Raw genomic sequence first — 19,478 nt, 5'->3', positions numbered from 1 at the left:
AAACTCTGTACAACCTCTGGTTCTTTCAGTTTATCCAGATCCCATCTCCTTAAATTCCTACCTTTTTGCAGTTTCTTCAGTTTTAATCTACAGTTTATAATAAATAGATTGTGGTCATAGTCCACATCTGCCCCTGGAAATGTCTTACAATTTAAAACCTGGTTCCTAAATCTCTGTCTTACTATTATATAATCTATCTGATCCTTCTCTTATCTCCAGGCTTCTTCCATGTATACAACCTTCTTTCGTGATTCTTGAACCAAGTTTTAGCTATGATGAAGTTGTGCTCTGTACAAAATTCTACCAGGCTGCTTCGTCTTTCATTTCTTACCCCCAATCCATATTCATTTACTACATTTCCTTCTCTCCCTTTTCCTACTATCGAATTCCAGTCACCCATCACTATTAAATTTTCATCTCCCTTCACTATCTGAATAATTTCTTTTATCTCATCATACATTTCATCAATTTCTTCGTCATCTGCAGAGCTAATTGGCATATAAACTTGTACTACTGTAGTAGGCGTGGGCTTCAAGTCTATCTTGGCCACAATAATGTGTTCACTATGCTGTTTGTAGTAGCTTATGATTGCCACCATAAAATTCACTATCAAGTTTTTCCAGGAGCTGTTCTGGACCATCACGTCATTAAAAACACTGCCCACTATAGGCCTAGAATATTTTTTAACAATGTTTTGTCTTAAAATCCATCTGACTACTCTGTCTGTTTCTTTTTTGTTTAGTTTAATTTTAAATTATTTATTTGTTTTACAACTTTCCCTGTCAGTTATCTTCACCATATTAGGTTTCTTCCCTTTATAAAGCTCTTTTGTTTCTCGCATATGTTCCAGTCTAGTTATTATTATTTAGCTTTCTGTTCCCTACTACACATTTCCTGCTATCTTATTTTCTTATTTTTACTCAGGCAGTACTATATCTTGTCTGTCAGATAAGTCTGTCCTCTCACTTTGTATACAGCTGCAGAAAATTAACTTCTCCTGCCATTCTAGTGTTAGGAGAAGGCAACAATAGTTACACTTTTGGTTCATAAAAAATTCAGAAATGTTGAGAGGTAGAAGTTAGTAGAAATTCGTGTTCCTATATTAGATTGATATATGAAGCAAGCAACAACTCCCACTTTCATACATTAACTAATGATCCTGCCAAGAATCTTAGAAAATGTAAGATGGCTAAATGGGTCAAAGGCTTCTGTTCAGTTACTCATTGACCAATCTGCTGTGGCATCAGAAAACAGCAAAAGGAAAGCTGAAGTTTTAAATTTCACACTTGAAAAGTCATTCACACTGGAAGGTTGTACACACTATTATTTGACTGCTCCACAAACTCCTATATGGTGGACACAGAAATAGGCATCGTTTTCATTTAGAAGAAACTGAGAGAACTGAAAACAAAGAAGTCACCATGTCCAGATAGAATACCAGTTCAGTTTTACAGAGGGTAGTCTTCAACATTGATCCCATAATTAGTGCCAATCTCTTGCCCAGTGCAAAATTCCAAGTGACTGGAAAAACAAGCAGGTGGCTCCCAAATATATATAAGAAAATTACAGATCAATATCCTTAACATTGATTTGCTGTGAAATTCTTTAGCAGATTCTGAGTTTGAGTGTAATAAATTTCCTTGTGAAAGAAAAGTTTTGCTGCATATCAACATGGAACTCATCTTGCCCTTTTCTCATGCTGTATCCTGCAGACTACGGATGAAGGGCCACAGGTATATTCTGTATTCCTAGATTTCTGGAAAGTTTTCAACACAGTGCCACACCAGACTTTTAATGAAGATCTGAGCATACAGAACAGGTTGTCAGATATATGACTGATTGAAAGAATTTTTAGATAGTAGAATCCAGTACACTGCTCTGGATGGTAAGTGTTCATCAAAGAGAAAGGTATCATCAGTGTGCCTTAGGGAAGTCTGATAGGAATGCTCTTGTTCTCTGTATATGAGGGCTGGAACTTTAATAGTTGCAACTTGTTATGTACAACTTATACAAAGTAGATACATGTTTCAAAGTTGTGCTGACCTTTAGAGTAGTCACAAGAATTGTGTATAACCTGTTGCCAGTGATGTGGAAGTTGTAGGATACTCTTGGGACTGCTAGTTGTGTTGATAGTCTGAGTGGAACAGTCTGTTACTTAACCTAGTGGTTGCTCAGTCTGACATGTTGTGGTTGTGTTAAGGCACTTATCGTAGCGATGGACGAGCTTGGAAATTCCTTCATCGTAAAATTCGGCCGCATGCGCCTTCAACCACGTGGTTAATCAGTAACCCAGTAGAAATACGATTTTTGTGGATTTCCTGGAAAGAGGCACTAAAATAAATTCTCAAAGGTATTGCCAAACTCTGCACAACCTCAGAAGAGCAATACAAAACAAGCGCAGCGGAAAGTTGGGCTCAAAGATCTTGCTGATTCATGACAACGCCCGGGCCCACACGGCAAATGCCACTCGTGAAGTTCTCGAATCTTTTAAGTGGGAGTTGTTTCCTCATCCGCCGTACAGTCCCGACCTGGCACCGAGCGACTTCCACTTATTCCCAGCAATGAAGAAGTGGTTGGCTATGCAGCGTTTTGATGATAACGCACAGCTTCACGAAGAGGTAACCATGTGGTTGAAGGCACAGGTGACCGAATTTTACGACGAAGGAATTTCCAAGCTCGTCCATCCCTACGATAAGTGCCTTAATTTAAATGGCAACTACGTAGAAAAGTAGTATTGAAGTGTGGCTTTCATATGTATATAATTAAAAAAATTTCCAATACTTTAATTATTTTTAATTCCAAAACGTAATGTACTTTGTGGATAGCCTTCGTATATAATTTTCCTATGCTTGCTCACTCAGTGTACTGTGTGTTGTACAATTATGTAATTTGAAATCCATGTGATTCATCTCCTATGTTTATCCCCTTTCACAGAAGATAAATGGCAGTTTGACTGTGCTAAAACTGTATGTGTTTCATAGTAGTATTTACTGTGTTAGCAGAAGTTATAAAGCATACTTAACCTGCTAAAGACTTTTCATATAAAAAGTATTTGACTACTGCTTTCACTGAATGCCACAAAAGTGTGTCTGGTACTAAACGCCCTCTTGTGTAATATTGTGACTGAAGCAGAAACTTTTTCTTCAATAAATACTTCATTGTAACATTTGAAATGCAGTAGTCATGTAATAAGCTTAATTGTTGAATTATTCCTCATTTTCAACAAACCAGTGTTTACTGTATGATAAATGAAATATCTATTGAATGAATGTTTTAAGTTAATCTATTCATTCTTTCTCTTTTGACAGACTGCTCATATCTACCTGAGGGATGCAATGTCTGTCGAGGAATTTCTGGCAAGTGCGTGCGGTCGGAAGAATTTAAACCCGATGGAACATTTTGTACGGGTCAAGAAAAGACGAGACATGGAAGACCACAATTATTTCGTTCCTCATCGGACGGATCTTATAGAGACATATGTATGTTAAGTACAAGTTCATAACACAGTTTTTAGAACATGCAAGATGTTTTTAAAGTTAAACATAGTATCCTTGTGAAGAAATATTGAAGTTTTCTTTGGTTATAGTTTAAATAGATATTATATGGTGCTGTATGTTACTAGTGTTGTAACTGATTACCAGAATAAGGCATGTGACTAATATTATCATTGGCATTGCCAATAGTAAATTGGCTCTTGATCTGCTCTCATGCAAATAAAAGTAATCATTTTTGTTACTGTTAACAAGATAAAATAATTGACAGCTAAAAAGTTCATGCTTGTAAATAGTTTGACATCTTTTCAATGTCAAGATACATATTTTATGGATATTGACAATATTACGAAAAGGATAGATTGCCATTTGCCATGTAGTGGAAATCTTGGGTTGCAGACAGGCACAACAAAATGACTGTCAAACAGCTAAGCTTTTGGCCAAAAAAAGCCTTCATCCGAACCAGACAACATACACATGCTCACTCACATAAAAGCAATTCACACACACGTGAAGGCCTTTTTGGCTGAAACCTTACTTATTTGACAGTCTTTTTGTTGTGCCTGTCTGCGACTCAACATTTCCGCTACATGGTGAGAAGCAAAGTAGTACTTCATAAGATTGTCATTATTCAATCCTGGATCTTCCATTATTTGTAAATTTATGGTTACATAGATTAGGGAAAGGCTACCACTCACCTTTAGTGGACTGATGAGTGGAGCATACAAACACACAGCAACAAACACTATTCACACTGTCTTTCAAGCTCTTGTTCCTTTTCTGGTAATCTGAGTGTGACGAAATTTCAAATAAGCAAATTGTAACATTGACACATCTCTTGTACATCAGACAAATGTTCTGAAATTGTGTGTATTATGAGATGAATAAAACACATTTCACTTTACTAGAAAAAGAGCAAGACTTTGAAAACTAGAGTGAACAGTATTACCTGTTGTGTGTTACTACGCTCCACACATCAGTTTGCTGTGAGTGGTTTGCCTTTCTCTCATTCTATGCATTGTTTCATCCAAGAATTTCCATTATTGTTGTATGATGAGTAACTTTCCAAAACACACAACCTCACAGAAAGTTAAATTTTTCTGACAAATGAAAAACCTGTACAGCAAAAATAATTTTATTTATATATTTTTTTAATTTATACAAAATACATCTGTAGGGCTACTGATAAAAATGTGTAATTTTTTGATTTGTTGTCAAGATGTGAGAAGTGTTCTGATTAAATGTGGTTTGTTGTGTTTTAAGTGGATGATATGCCTTTTCATGTTAACTGTTTTGGACATATTGCATTTTGATGAGTTTTCAATAACATTTTTTGAAAATTCACTTTTTTAAATTAAATAAAGCACTTTAACACCAGAAGCAGAAATAAAAACATTAATATGCTCCATTTCCTGTTCTTCAGAGAGAGCACTTTGAACCTATTTGATACTTTTATGAAAGTGTATCCACATCTGCCTAATGGCAGAAAGCAGTTTGAAGTGTGTTTTGGATTTCACATCAATTACCCATTTGCCTATCATGAATTTCTTCTGATGAATCGTTTTCAGATCATTGACCCCATTTACAGGCTTCAAATTTTTGCATGGTTTAATGTAATCAGATATTTCCAAATCTTTCACCAAAATCTTTCTTCACCCACTTGTGCATTACCTTCCTGGTATGTGTTTGGATTCAATATTTCTGAAGTTTTATGAAGTTTCTTTACTACTCCATCAAAACTTCAGTCAACAGATAAAAAGGAGGGCATTCAAACTGGAAACCCAGGAGGTACATCAGTTAAGGCACTAAAGATTTTCTTCTAATTAAAAACGCAAAAATCAATGAAAAAGTCACTCCAACTCTCCATTGTACTGAATTACAGCAAGCTGTTTCTCACACATTGACATAGTTACTTTACACACCACCATGTTACAGGATACAATTTGGAGCTCTCTAGTGGCAGAGGGCTGCAAATACAGAGACATGAAGTATAAAGATGTAGAATGTTAATAATGTTTGCTTTATTTTCAAAAGACTTTAAGAGTTTTCACATAATAAATTCAGAGGCATCACTTTTCAACACACTCTTGTAATTTATGGTTAATATTTTATGGAATTAGTTCTTTTAGGAGTATTATTTTATTTTGAAAGCATGGTGTTCGGTTTATGCAATAGTAACATAAAGTCATACTTTCGTTATTTTCTTTAAGAAATGCACAGTTATCACAGTTATTAAATATTTGTTACTCATGTGATTACTGTTAAAAATGCGTAATCGTGCATGAAACTGAGATGTGATAACAGTGTCTCTCTCTCACTTGTTATAAATCATAAGACACTGTAGCTTATTGAATAGGCACTAATAATTTTAATTGCTTTAAATTGATACATTAGGTCGTGGAGAATTCTAATTTCACTATTGCACTGCTATAACACTTAACTGAATAGTTGTCTGCAGTGTGAAATAAAAATCAATGCTCATAGATTGAACACTGCTGGCGAAATCTTTATGTTGAAGGAGCTTTCTGGGAATCAACTGTCATTTTATGATTTGTTCGTGTTTCATTACATCGTTCCTTCATTAAATTTTTTATAAGTAATTGGTGGTCAAAATTTGTTATTTATTCCAATTTAAAAGGTTTATCACTGTGGGTTTCTAGAATATTAGAAACAGCATCAAATTAATGAGAATAAATACTAAACAAAATTATTTTTGCAGTTATCAGTTTGTGTTTAAGTTGCATAAATTACTCAAAACTCTTAAGCTTATTTTTTCATGATATATTCTTTCTGGATCTTTGAGAGTCACTCATTATTATTCAGATGAAATTCGATAAAATTTAAACTGCAAATATGATATTACCATTTAGGCTTGATTTTTTTACCAAGAGAGTTCATCACACTACTGAACATGCACAGAGAGAAACCAATGCCTGTGTTATAGGTCATTTACACACACACACACACACACACACACACACACACACACACACTCGTGGCTGGCATCAGAACCTTGACGATACATCTGCTGTTCTGTTGACTTCTTCTTGTTGTCCCCTTGGTCTGTCTGAGTTAGCTTTGTCAGCACCTCATCACAATGAATGAGATATTGACTCAAAGAGATTGTAAAGAAGCTATAAATTTTTGTCGCGGGTCCTGGGTATATGATTTTACAGCAAAAATCATTAACCCAACACAGTTTACTGCATAATAATAGTTGTTTATTGTTAAATAACATCTATTTTTTACCATTCTCTAGTCTGTGTTTTCCAAATAGTCCTTAACTCTGTAATATTGATTATTTAAGAAATGTACTTTAACTATTAGCTTGAATATTAGGATTTTCATTTTCTTTTAATCTCCTTGGACAATTATTGTACAGTTTTATTCCTTTGTAGAAAATACAATCCTGCTCCCAATCCTGCATCCTGTGGGTCATTCCCTTGTGGTCGTCTTAGGTGCGAGACCTGTCCCACACAGCCACCCACTACCTCCCACTATGTTACAGTCATAAGCATTTCTTACCCTATAAAAGACAGGGCCAGTTGTAAAAGCAGCCATGTTATGTATTGACAATGTTGCAATTACTGTGCAGTATTCCATGTGGCCATGACAAGCAACCAATAGACTGTACACATGAATGACCAATGCCAAGCTATTGTAAACCACAAACTAGACAATCCAGTTGCGTAACATGCTGTGCACCACTACACAAATGACTGCAACAGCTGCTTCACTACATGAGCCATATGGATACATCATTCCAACTCCTCTGAGCTGGAAATTGTCTCTCCCACATATCCTACACTCTCACAATCACCCTAGCCTAAACCTCCGCTAATCTATTTCCCTTTGTCTCACCTTAAATTTTTCCTTCTCTCTTCTGTTCACATCACTCCTACCCCATCCAGATCATGTACTGCCTTATCCCACCACTCTTCCTCCCTCCTGCGCCCTCATAAGGATATACTCTCTCTCTCTCTCTCTCTCTCTCTCTCTCTCTCTCTCTCTCTCTTCCTCTTCCTCCCTTTCTTTCCCCGTTGTACACCCCTCTCCATTTCTCGCTTCCTTCCCTCTCTCTCTCTCTCTCTCTCTCTCTCTCTCTCTCTCTCTCTCTCTTCATCTCCACCTACCTCTCTTATCTGCCCTTCCCTGTCACCATCCCCCCTTTCTTCTCTGTACCTCTCATATTCTCTATCCTCTGAATTCCTTTTATCTTGTTGTGCAGCCACTGAGTCGTCTCTCAAAAGGCTTGCCTCACACCATTCCTGCTACTCCCTCATTGCCACCTCCTCCCCACCTCCATCTGCCCAGGCAACTACTCTCAATAATTGATAATCAACAGTTTTGCAGTTGCCACGTTTGTGTGTCTGTGGTTCTTTTTTTTTTTTGTGTGTGTGTGTGTGTGTGTGTGTGTGTGTGTGTGTGTGTGTGTGTCTTAAGGTTCTACTAATATTTTGATTTTATGAGTTGGAAATTGTGAAACTAATGAAAAAAGTATACATTTCTTTCTTTTATAACTCAATTTACAGCTCCACACACACGAGATAGTGGAGGTTTGTGCAAAGATACTGTATCAGGTAGAGCTTCAGCGTACCACTCTCGAACAGATGTGGGGATTCTCAGTGGAAGCAGAACTGATCGAGAACGCCGATCGCCAAGACGAACTGTGCTGTTATGTGAGCAGAGTGGAGGACAAGAGTGTTGCTATGCAGAATGGTAACTATAAGCCACTTGTTCTTTAAGCAAAGTAGTATATTCCTCAGCTTGCTAGGAAGTGTTCAAGGATGTAACATAGTTAGTCTATGGAATATATAGTGTTTTCAGAAAATATGCAGACAAAATTAATTATATGGAAATGTCAGACATTAATCTTAATTATACTGGTGACACTTTCTTTGTAGTTGGAATAATTAGATGCAGCTATAAAAGATCAACAACCCCTTGTAGACCTTGCAGAAATAGTAGTTGAAATATAGTGTTCAGTTTAGCATGATATTTGTTTTGCACATACAGAATAGTTGATCTTTCAGCATACATTTAATGAAATTCGACAGTGTGCTCTGATTCAGAATATTCAACAGGTATTAGTAATAATAAGAAGTGAGATGATACTCCTTGTTCCCACTATCATGGTGTTTGAATTCATTGTTCTTCCTCCTTTAGATGTTTGGTAGCCAAATGTAAAGGGTTAACCATAACTCCACTGACAAAACTTTAGAACACACAACTTTATAGTGTGGGCAGTCACAGCCACTGAAATTCATGGTAAATTGAACTTGATAAAACCTCAAACAGCTGTTAATTGATGATTTATTCATCTGACCAGTTTATCTGCCTTAAAGCATCATCTTCATGTGATAACATAGATTAGCACACAGAAACACACCCAACATTCGTGGTCACAGAAACCATCCCATGGATAGGCTGAGTAGTCAACAAATAATAACAGGCAAAGCATTGGGGCAAATAGTGCAGGGGATGAGGCACCTGTAGTCGGTTGTCGTGAGGGTAAAGCACTGGAGGCAGTCAGCTGTATACAACCTGATGGGGACCACCTTCTGACCGGAGACGCTGGTGAACAATGGAAGAACACAACTGGCCAATTTAGTACACAGCTTACTGCCTCCAGTGCTTTAGCCTCAAAACAACCAACTACAGGGTTTTATATTATATACGCTGCCTTCTACTATCAGATATGTTCATTTTTGACTAGTTTGTTACTGTGCCTCATCCCCTGCACTATTCGCCTCAGTGCCATGTTGGTTATTAGCTGTTGGCTACTTCCCCTCTTCATGGGGTTGGATTCTGTGACGACAAACATTGGGCGTCTGTGTGTGCTAATCTGTGTGACACTGATATACAATGTTCTACCATTAAAGTGGTTCCCAACCTTTGGAGTTCAAATCCTGTCATGCCTGCCATTTGTTGTGATCTTTCATCATTCACTAGCACCTCTGGTCAGAGTGTGATCTCCACCAGTGTAGTGTGCAGCTCACCGCCTCCAGTGCTTTACCCTGACAACAATCAACTACAGATGCCTCATCCCTTGCAATATTCGCCCCAATGCTCTGTCACTTATTTGTCGACTACACGAAACTCTCAGTAATACGGCCCTCAGTAGTCCGGCCTCTCAGTAATCTGGCACACTTCCAGCTTCTAGGCTTTCAACCTGAAATGACGCCTACAATAATGAAATTTCATCTGCAACAATGTTTTTAGTTAGTTATAATGTTCGACATTCCTGTAATTGTGGATTTCCTTGTGGATCATTATCATGGCTTCTGAAGGAAAACACATTATGCCAGACCTCAAGCAGAAACTCGAAAATAGATATAAACTGATCTGAGGTTCTTCACAGAAAATCGTTGCTGCTGGCAACAGTGTTGGACGAGCAACTATTTATGACCAATCTTCAGCAGAAAAGGGGTAATCATAGGCTCACAGGAAAGTTACAATGAAACAGATGAAGAAGAGGACATAGGAGGAGAGAACTTGAGGATATCTCGAACTGCTGGTGCTGAAGCTGGAGATGTCTTCCTGGAGTACATTATGCAACAATCAGAAACGTGACAGGACCTATGAAATGCTTGTAAAGCTGTTATGTGATAAAGCATACTACCGCTGCATATCATCATCATGTCAACTAAAACTTTGGGACATGTTTCATAGTGAATGTTGAGTGATACTAATATGCAGGACTAAGTTTTCTGTAAAAATGAATGTATCTTTTGCTTTGATAAAATTTTTATTCTAAATTTTAGGCACTCTCAACAATCTGGCACTTCCGCTAATCCAACACCCATATGTGCGAGGAATGGCTGGTTTAGCAAGAGTCTAGTGTACTTCTCCTCTTTATGGGGTTGGATTCTGTGACTATTAACATTGTGTACATCTCTCTGTTTGCAGTTTTACTCAAGTTCAGTTTACCAAAACTTTAGAAGCTGTTTAGGGATATTTTCTGAGAATTGTGTTGTAAGGGACCTATGGCCTCCTATGACTTGATGCAGAATAATTCCATTTTGTTTGACTTCTTACCCATACCTACTTATTATCCATAATGCCCTGAAAACATATGCACAGTGATGCAAATGTTAAAAGTATATGCCATGTGTCTTGTTTGGAAACAAACTTGTTCCATTCATGTACGGTACTATCTGTTGACAACAATTATGCCCAATTTACTCTTTGCATTAGTGGTATGTTAACAATGGTACCCAGCAGTATAGACAGGTTAGGGATAAAGCAATGGCCAATAGCACCTCATGTGTGGATTCACTGAATGCAGTAGAAGAGTGGCACAATGACACCATGATGACCTGATTGTGCAGCAGTGGAAACCATGTCACAGTACTTTTGGATCTGTAGATTACTCTGTGTTTAGTGCTGTACATTGTAGTTATTGTATATTACAGACTTTTTCATTGTTGTGAAGAAGTTTTGACAAGGTAATTAGGATAACAAAAAGGAAAAGTGTTATAACATTAATACTCTGTAATGAGCCACTGGAGACCATGAGTTCCTTATACTAAAAAATTCAGAAAATGCCCCTGAACATTCCCAAAGTCTTTTCAGTGGAGTTCCAATTCACCCTGATATGGGAAAACTTCTTCTCTAAAGAAAATTGACTGTTTTAGACTATTTACACAATGATGAAAGAGGGTAGTCACATTAAAGTCGTAGGGAGCAATTGGACAAGATGAATATTCTTCACAAATTCAGCTACAAGTAGATGCTACAGTAATTTAAGGAAAAGTGCTCAGGACTAACTACTATTAGGGTACAATTGTATGCATACAACAGTTATGTATGTTTTTATTCACAGTAGCACATCATAGGATATCAGGAAAATTAGCAGAGCAGTTTTTGAGTCTTAAACAATTAACAAACAAAACATCTAATTTCCACAACAGCAAATTACTTTGTATTCATTGCTATTTATTGTGGGCACAAGCTTTAGCTTAGCAAAATGTAAGGGATCTAACAGTAGCATTGTATGTGCATTACTCACAGTTCCCCCACCATGTAAGAACTTCAGAAAGTCAAAATTCTGAAAAAATGAATTTTGTAACACATACCACTTGGAAGTGTGCCTTCCTTTGCTCTAATTAAATGGAAACATTTTGTTTTTAGTCATATTGGATATATATAATAATTTGATATCACAAAGATATTGCACATCACAATGACTATGTGCTCACATGACTGTGAAATATGTTCCACTGAATGAAAACTCATAAGAATTAGGGAAACATGACTTTAAATGTCTGCTATACTTCGCTGAACAATAACTGAGGACTGGTATGTTACCAAATTATACCTTTAAACAGTGGAAAATCTAGGATGGAATGTAACAACATTATGAAAAGGAAAGTTGCCACTCACCGTATAACAGAGATGCTGAGTCGCAGATAGGCACCAGTCTGGTGCTACAACTCGCAGTGTGGCCTCAGGTGCCTGAGACTGCAATCATGTGTGGATGAGTGGCATGTGCGTGAATGAATGTGTGTGTGTGTGTGTGTGTGTGTGTGTGTGTGTGTGTGTGTGGTGTGTGATATTTTTATCGTGTCTATCTGCAACTCATTATCTCCGTTATATGGTAAATGGCAACTTTCCTATTCATAATATTGTCAAATTACACCTTTATGTTTCACAAATTAAGTATACAACAAAACCTCATTGCATCCTCAATTGTTTACATAAAAAGAACTGAAATGTCGATCAGATGTCAAAAACAAAGTGGAAGCAAACATTCATTCTGTCATCCTGGGTGCTATTCATTGGATTTTGAAAGCTTCAATAATGTGTGTGCCCTCCATGAATATTTATCAGGGCTTGCCATCTACATTGCATCCTCTATACAAGTCTACAGAGGTCACCCTGTGGTATCCACTCCCGTTCTTCAACGAGAGCTCATGAGAGTTCTTGGAGAGTGTGTAGTGAAAGAGGACAACCATGAGCACGTCTGTAAAATTTAAAATTTTCCCAGTGAATCAACTGCTCAAAGAGATTTATGGATTGTAGCCAGTCATTGTAAACTTCATTCCGTGATATTTTGGCTGAACAACTGCCAGCCATCTTCAGGTGAACTGAACAAGGACTGACAAGACATTCTCTGCTCCATCTTATGTTGTGCGCTGATGGTACTGCCGCGCATGCATTGAAGTCGTGGAGACAGAAGGACCACACTGCCCAGCGGCAGCAACCTCACTGGTGGAACTGCAAGATTTAGCTGCCGTCAGTATAGTCACTGGCTGCAGTTATCAAAGTCTTCTGGCATCTTCATCTCAAGCAAATTTCGTAGATGATGGGATTCCATGCGTTATTCAGTGGTTACCAACTGAATAACATGTGGAATCCCATCATCTCCAAAATTTGCTCGAGATGAAGACACCAGAAGACTTCGAAAGCTGCGGCCAGCGACAATACCGACGGCAGCTGAGTCTTGCAGTTCCACCAGCGAGAGCGTTGCCGCTGGGCGGTGTGGTCCTCCTGTGTCCGCGACTTCAACACATGCGCAGGAGTACCATCAGCGCACTATATAACACGGAGTGGAGAATGTCTTCGTCAGTCCTTGTTCAGTTCACCTGTAGATGGTTGGCAGTTGTCCAGCCAAAATATCATGGAATGAAGTTTACGACGACCAACTGCAATCCTGAAATCTCTTTGAACGTGAACACGTCTGTCAAGCACGTCCCACATATGTTTTGAAAAAAGCTGCTGCCTCTGCAGTTATATTGTATAGCTGCTGTTAATCTGCTATTGGTGGCTAGTATTTATGTACATCTATAAATACTGAGTCATACTTACAGTACTGAATCTAGATATTCAGATAATTGCTAGGAATAGTGGCTAATGAGGTATGTTCTTAATTTTCTTTTGAATTCAAAGGGATTATCAGTTTCTTGCTTTAAGTTAGATGGGGGCTTGTTGAATATCTTCTCTCCAGAGTACACAGCTCCATTCTGAACCATAGATGAGGTGGCAAAGTCTACGTGGAAATAGCTTTCATGCCTTTTATTGTAATTGTGTACGTCATAGATTAGCTTAATCTGATCAGCAACAAATAACGTTAAGTAGTGAATGTATTAGAAAGTGAGTACAAGAATCCTAAGATGGTTTCTGCAAACTGATCAATTATCTACTTTACATGTTAATCTTACTGGTCACTTTTGCTGAATGAACACTTTATCTCCTTGGAGATGTTTGTTGTAAGGGCTTTAGGCTATGGTAAAGATCACCAGAAGCTATACAGATGCAGTTAGTATTTTTAAATGTAATAAAGCTCAACAAGCCAAATTGTTCAACTATTTGCTGAGCATTTCGAAATTTGTGAGTACTAATTGCATCTTTATAGCCTCTTATGTTGTCTCCAGTATTAGGAAACAAAATGTTTTGCACAAAAACTTTTCATATATCATAAGCTAATACTCAGACAAGATGTAAATACCAGCCATGAAAGCCTGCATTGTACGATCAAGCATTCATTCTGTAGTGTCCTGCAGTCAGCAGGAAAGAACTAACAGTCAATCTGAACACAGTTTATTACAAATAAAGGAAAAACACCTTCTTGGCATACACTTAAGTTTTAAATGCAGAAGCAAACAAAAAAACCACACCTCTGTGGTAGCAAAACAGATAAGCAAACAAGATGATGGAAGAAAATACTGACCAAAACTACTCTACAAAATACAACATGCTACTACAGGACTACGGTGAGTGAATACAAGGCTAGGGCCAGCGTAAGTACTGGCCGAAGCTGTTCCTAGCAGTTGGTAAACACTGATGGTCTGACAGTCTAGGCGTGCTTATAAAGCCAGGTTGGCAGAGTACTACAGCAGTCATATGAGTTCCGATTGGTGAAACTCTGTCACATGTTGTCTGGCGAAGTAGTTCCATGTTTATTTGGAAAGTCAGTTACTGTTTCTGTCTGCTGGTGATGTTTCTACCCGCGCTGCTGAAAGAGGGTTAGCAACCAGAGGTGTACAAATTCCCCTTGCAGCCTGCTTGTCCCTAGCTCCTCTGCAACCATTCATGCAGGTCAGCCTGCCGCGACATAAACACGAGAGTGCGCGTGTACTGAGGCATAGTGGGTAATGCGGTTGACTTGGGCTCCCGCAAGCCCGGGCTACCTGGGTTCCCGCAGGCCTGCCAAGCTTCACGGGACCCGCTCAGCTTGCTGCGCCTGACAACAGGTTGCGCTGTCAAGCTACCGTGACTAGAGTAGCCGGGTAGTTAGCCGGCAGTTCATTTATCGGAAAGGTGGGGGCGGCACAATGAATAGGTCGAATTTTAGTGAGATTAAAAAAAATTGACAACTGGCGAATACATGCTGGTAACAAAACAGAGCACAAGTGCCGCATGGGAAACGTTTTCGTGTGTTTATGATGCCGCTTAAAATAAATCTGTAGGTGTGTCTCAGTGCAAACTATGTAAAAAGCTCTTAAGTACTTTTTCGGGAACCTCGAGTATGTTACGACATGTGTGCAAATTTGACAAGCAGTTCCCTCACTGCGTAAATATCTTGAAAGAGGACAAAGATTTAGTGGCCGAAAAGTGCGTCGAAATGTGTGCGAAGGACCTGAGACCATTTAGCAGTATAGAGGGAGAAGGATTTCTTAATTTAGGGCAGACACTGATCGACATTGGTAAAAAATATGGCTCAGTTGATATTAAAAATATTATGCCTTCCCGAGTGACAGTAGCTAGGAAAGTTCAAACCTTAGCTGATAAAGTGCGCAGCAAAATTCTCCCAGATATAGTGCATGCGATTCGTTCAGGTATATGTGCCAGTACAATTGATCTATGGACAGACAATTACAAAGGGGTGCATTACATGTCCGTGACAATGTATTACATAAAATCAGACTGGCGTTTGAACAACTATGTACTGATGTGCTCTGCGTTTCCTGACTGCCCAAAAACTGGCTCGAATATTCGAAACGAGTTGGAAGATCGCTTAGAAACTATGGGTGTTTCTCGTGAAGACATTGCCAAAATTACATTTGTCACAGACCAGGCCAGTAACATTGTAAAAGCTCTCGAAATATATCAGCGTCTTCCAAGCATGGCTCATACTATAAACACAGTTCAAAAATGGCTCTGAGCACTATGGGACTCAACATCTTAGGTCATAAGTCCCCTAGAACTTAGAAGTACTTAAACCTAACTAACCTAAGGACATCACACACACCCATGCCCGAGGCAGGATTCGAACCTGCGACCGTAGCAGTCCCGCGGTTCCGGACTGCAGCGCCAGAACCGCTAGACCACCACGGCCGGCTATAAACACAGTCTTGAAACATGTTCTGAGCAAACAGTTTTTGAAAGAAAATGTTCCAAATATATTAGCCATTCTTAATACAGTGCGGGCTACGGTTTCCTACTTCAAGAGAAGAGGTCTGTGTGTGAGACTGAACTCATCTTTAAAGCAGTGGGTTTCAACTCGTTGGAATAGTTATTTTGACATGCTTGTATCAGTCCATTCTCAGATTGATTCAGTGAAGGCTGTTTTACATAACGAAGGTGGCTCTGATAAGATGCTGGATTATGACCACCATATAACTGGCCAGCTTATAGCATTTCTTAAGCCGTTCAAAGAAGCCACAGTTGATCTAGAGGGTGACAAGGAGCCAACCCTACATTTAGTTCTACCGTGGTTTTATGCCTTAAAAGCTCAATGTAGTGGATGGGATAGCGATGAAGAGGTTCGTAATTTTATTCCATCTGAATATTATAGAACCACTTGTGAAATACATATGTTGATAAAATGTATTTTCAGGACATGAAACCTTTGAAACAAGCCGCTGGTGCCTTCCTAGAACAGAAAATGTGCGTTAGCATGCTGCATAAAATAGCAACGTTTATGGTGCCTAACTCCCGCACATTAAGAAAGTTAACCGAGGATGAAAAAATTGATGTTTACCAAGCAGCATGACAGATGTGTGCTGAAGATAAGCTCCTAAGATAATGCATATATTATTCATCTACATGTACATGGGTACTCTGCAAGTCACACGCTAGTGCTTGGTTGAGGGTTCATCGAACCACTTTCAACTTATTTGTCTCCTATTCTCGAATTTCGCGCGGGATAAAACACCTACATCTCTCCGTCTGAGCGCTGCTTTTTTGTATTTTATTCTCATGATCATTTCTTCCAATGTAGATGGGACTCAACAATGTATCTTCGAATTCGGAGGTGTAAGTTGCTTATCGAAATTTCATATATAGATCGCACCACGTCAAAAAACGCCATTGTTGTAATGATTCCCACCCCAACTCCTGTATAATTTCCGCGGCACTCTTTCCCCTGTTCCACGATAATACCAAACAAGCTGCCCTTCTTTAGATTCTTTAGACCACCTCCATCAATCGTACCAGAAAGTGCTCTCCAACTGCGTAGCAATGCCCCAAAAGCGTGTTTTGTCATTAAAACGCCTACAACATTTTCTGTGTGTCCATTCCTATTTAAGTAGGTCGTAATTGTAATCAGAGGTATTTAGTAGAATCTACAGCCTTTAGATTTGACTGGTCGATCTTGTAAACGAAGTTTAACGGACTTAGTTTAGTACACACACGGATAACCTCGCTCTTTTCATTATTTATTGCCAACTGCCAATTTTCACACCAAAAATATATATATTATTTAAATCGTCCTGCAGTTAGTTTTGATCTTCTGGTGACTTTACTGGACGATAAATGATAGCGTCATCTAAAAACTATTATAATTTCAGCTATGTGTAGTATGATCTTCACATTATTCTGCAAATATTAATTGGAACCTGTATAGTTTCAGTACAAGTGCCCAATCACAGCACCAAAGAAACACATCCAGGACCGTACAAAATGGCGAAATTTGAGGACTGGGCAGAAGAGTCTCCTCTCCTACATGATGAAGTCAGCAGATACTTGCAAGAACACTGTGTGAACGAGAGAGATATTCTTCAGTGGTGGAAAAATAACTGCCAACGACTTCCTCAACTTGCGTGTGTGGCGAGAAAAATATTAAATATACCAGCCACTAGTGCCTCTAGTGAGAGAATTTTTAGTTGCGCTGGAAACCTAATTAGCGAAAAACGATCACGTCTTAATACAGACAGACTTAACGATCTCGTCATAATTAATTCAAACACTAATTAGCATACACATTAAGAATACAGCAGAACATTAAACAGGAAACTATTAGTTTGAGTGCAAATTTACTAATTAAGAGTCCACTTTTCTAATTGTGCTTTCTGGGCGTCAATTTCGGAGACAGAAATTTTGTAATGCATAGAGTTCATTTTTATTTTAGACTAAACTTTTTGATTTCAATCCTCCCAAGTGACATTTATTATAGTTTGTAAACCATTTTCTGTTACTTGTGTTTGCAAGAGTAGCCAAATATTTTAGGAGTATCTGGTTTGGCCTAAATAATACTTTCAGGGGAACTGAAGGAAAATTTGTAAATATTTTATGTTGAAAAGTGTTCTGCAAAATAAAATATTCATTTGTGGGTTAAGGCAATACACATTATGAGTTTAAATTACAATTTATTTTGTTGAGTTCCACACACATTGCGAAATGTAATTTTATTCCTGTATTTCTATATTAAGGGGAATCCCACAAGCAGGGTCAAGATGCTGAAGACCTAGACACTACAAATGCTTTTAAAATGAAGAGCGTCTTTTTCCACGAATGTGTTGTAGTAGGAATATAATGGAAACTCGGAGCCACTCTCCACAGCGTCTACGTCTGCGTCATGAGGATTCAGACTCGTCGTTTAGGTCTGTGTAATGAGGGTCTACAGTCGTCGTTTAGGTTCGCATCATGCAAGTAAACACTCGTCGTCTAAGTCTGCATCATGAGGGTCCGAACTATGGTCCCTATGACGCAGACCTAGACTACAAGTGTGGACTCTCATGACGCTAACGTAGACGCCGCGAAAAATGGCTCAGAGTCGCCTTGTATTCCCAGTGCTATAGTTTTTAGACGAACTGGATACGTAACATGTGCTTCGATTTTGTTAAAATGCATTTTGGCAATTTAGAATGATTTTAACAACTTTGAATGAATTCACAGAACCAGTAAAATACATCCTGGAAAAATAGTTAAATATTTGTATAACTGGTGTCATACTTGGCTGAAACATACTACAGTTAAAGAATCTAGACTTCCAAAATCTTAATTTGGTTCTCATTGCAGTACAGTGGTTATCAAGGGCGTAGATAATTTATTCTTCTGGGGAGGGGACCAATCTTCTTTTTGTTTTTGGGGGGTGGAGGTTCGCTTCTTTAGTACAAATATCCATCCATTTCAGTGTTGAAACCTGCAACACAGATTGCATTGCGTTCCACTAAAACAAAAAACACTATGTTCATGGGCTCGGGGGGAGGGGGGTGGGGTACCTCTGCCCCCCCCTCTCCCCGTTATCTACGCCCCTGGTGGTTAATTCTAGCTTTTAGTGTACAAAGGAGCTCCATTTTCAGTGATTGTTCTGCTTGCTACACAAACCTATTTGAGATGTGATCTGATGGTGGTTTGAATTGAGAATATCCAAAACTGAGAGATTGTGAAGTCTCGAATAAATCCTTTTATATCTGACAACTAACTGAAAACCGGCCGTTGCGTGGGCATTTATTTATTCCATACTCTCGTAGTCCATCTTCCCTCCCCTATTTTCTCTCTATCCATTTATTCCTCTCCCACTATCTCTATGTTCACCTCCCTCCCTCCATCCCCATCCCTTGTCCCATCTCCCCCCACCCTCTATCCTTCTCCACGTCCTCTCTCTGTTGGACTCCGCCACTTCAGTTCATCTCCTCTTCACCTATCTATGAAAACTCATATATATCTGTCAACTTTTGTGGTGGTCAGTGAAGCAGTGTCAAAGTTTATTGCTAGGCAGCATTTATTGTAATACTTTTGATACGCAGCATTGATAGTTTTGTTTTCTGGTGCGTAAACAAATGATGTTGAAGGTGTCCTGACAGGGGAATATGCGACATA

General features: G+C 38.6%; 1 protein-coding gene across 1 annotated transcript in view; it reads left to right on the top strand.

The window, feature by feature from the left end:
- Positions 1–19,478, top strand: part of LOC126100239 (protein still life, isoforms C/SIF type 2) — a 939,475-nt gene that overhangs the window by 803,152 nt on the left and 116,845 nt on the right. The window contains exons 7-8 of the mRNA XM_049910820.1: positions 3,309–3,479; positions 8,024–8,210. Of these exons, the coding sequence (XP_049766777.1) occupies positions 3,309–3,479; positions 8,024–8,210 (358 nt within the window). The remainder of the gene's footprint in view (positions 1–3,308; positions 3,480–8,023; positions 8,211–19,478) is intronic.

Source organism: Schistocerca cancellata, chromosome 9 (assembly GCF_023864275.1).
Source record: "Schistocerca cancellata isolate TAMUIC-IGC-003103 chromosome 9, iqSchCanc2.1, whole genome shotgun sequence".
Lineage (NCBI taxonomy): Eukaryota > Metazoa > Arthropoda > Insecta > Orthoptera > Acrididae > Schistocerca > Schistocerca cancellata.
Note: the sequence above shows the minus strand (reverse complement) of the source record. Positions and strands in the feature narration are given on the sequence as shown.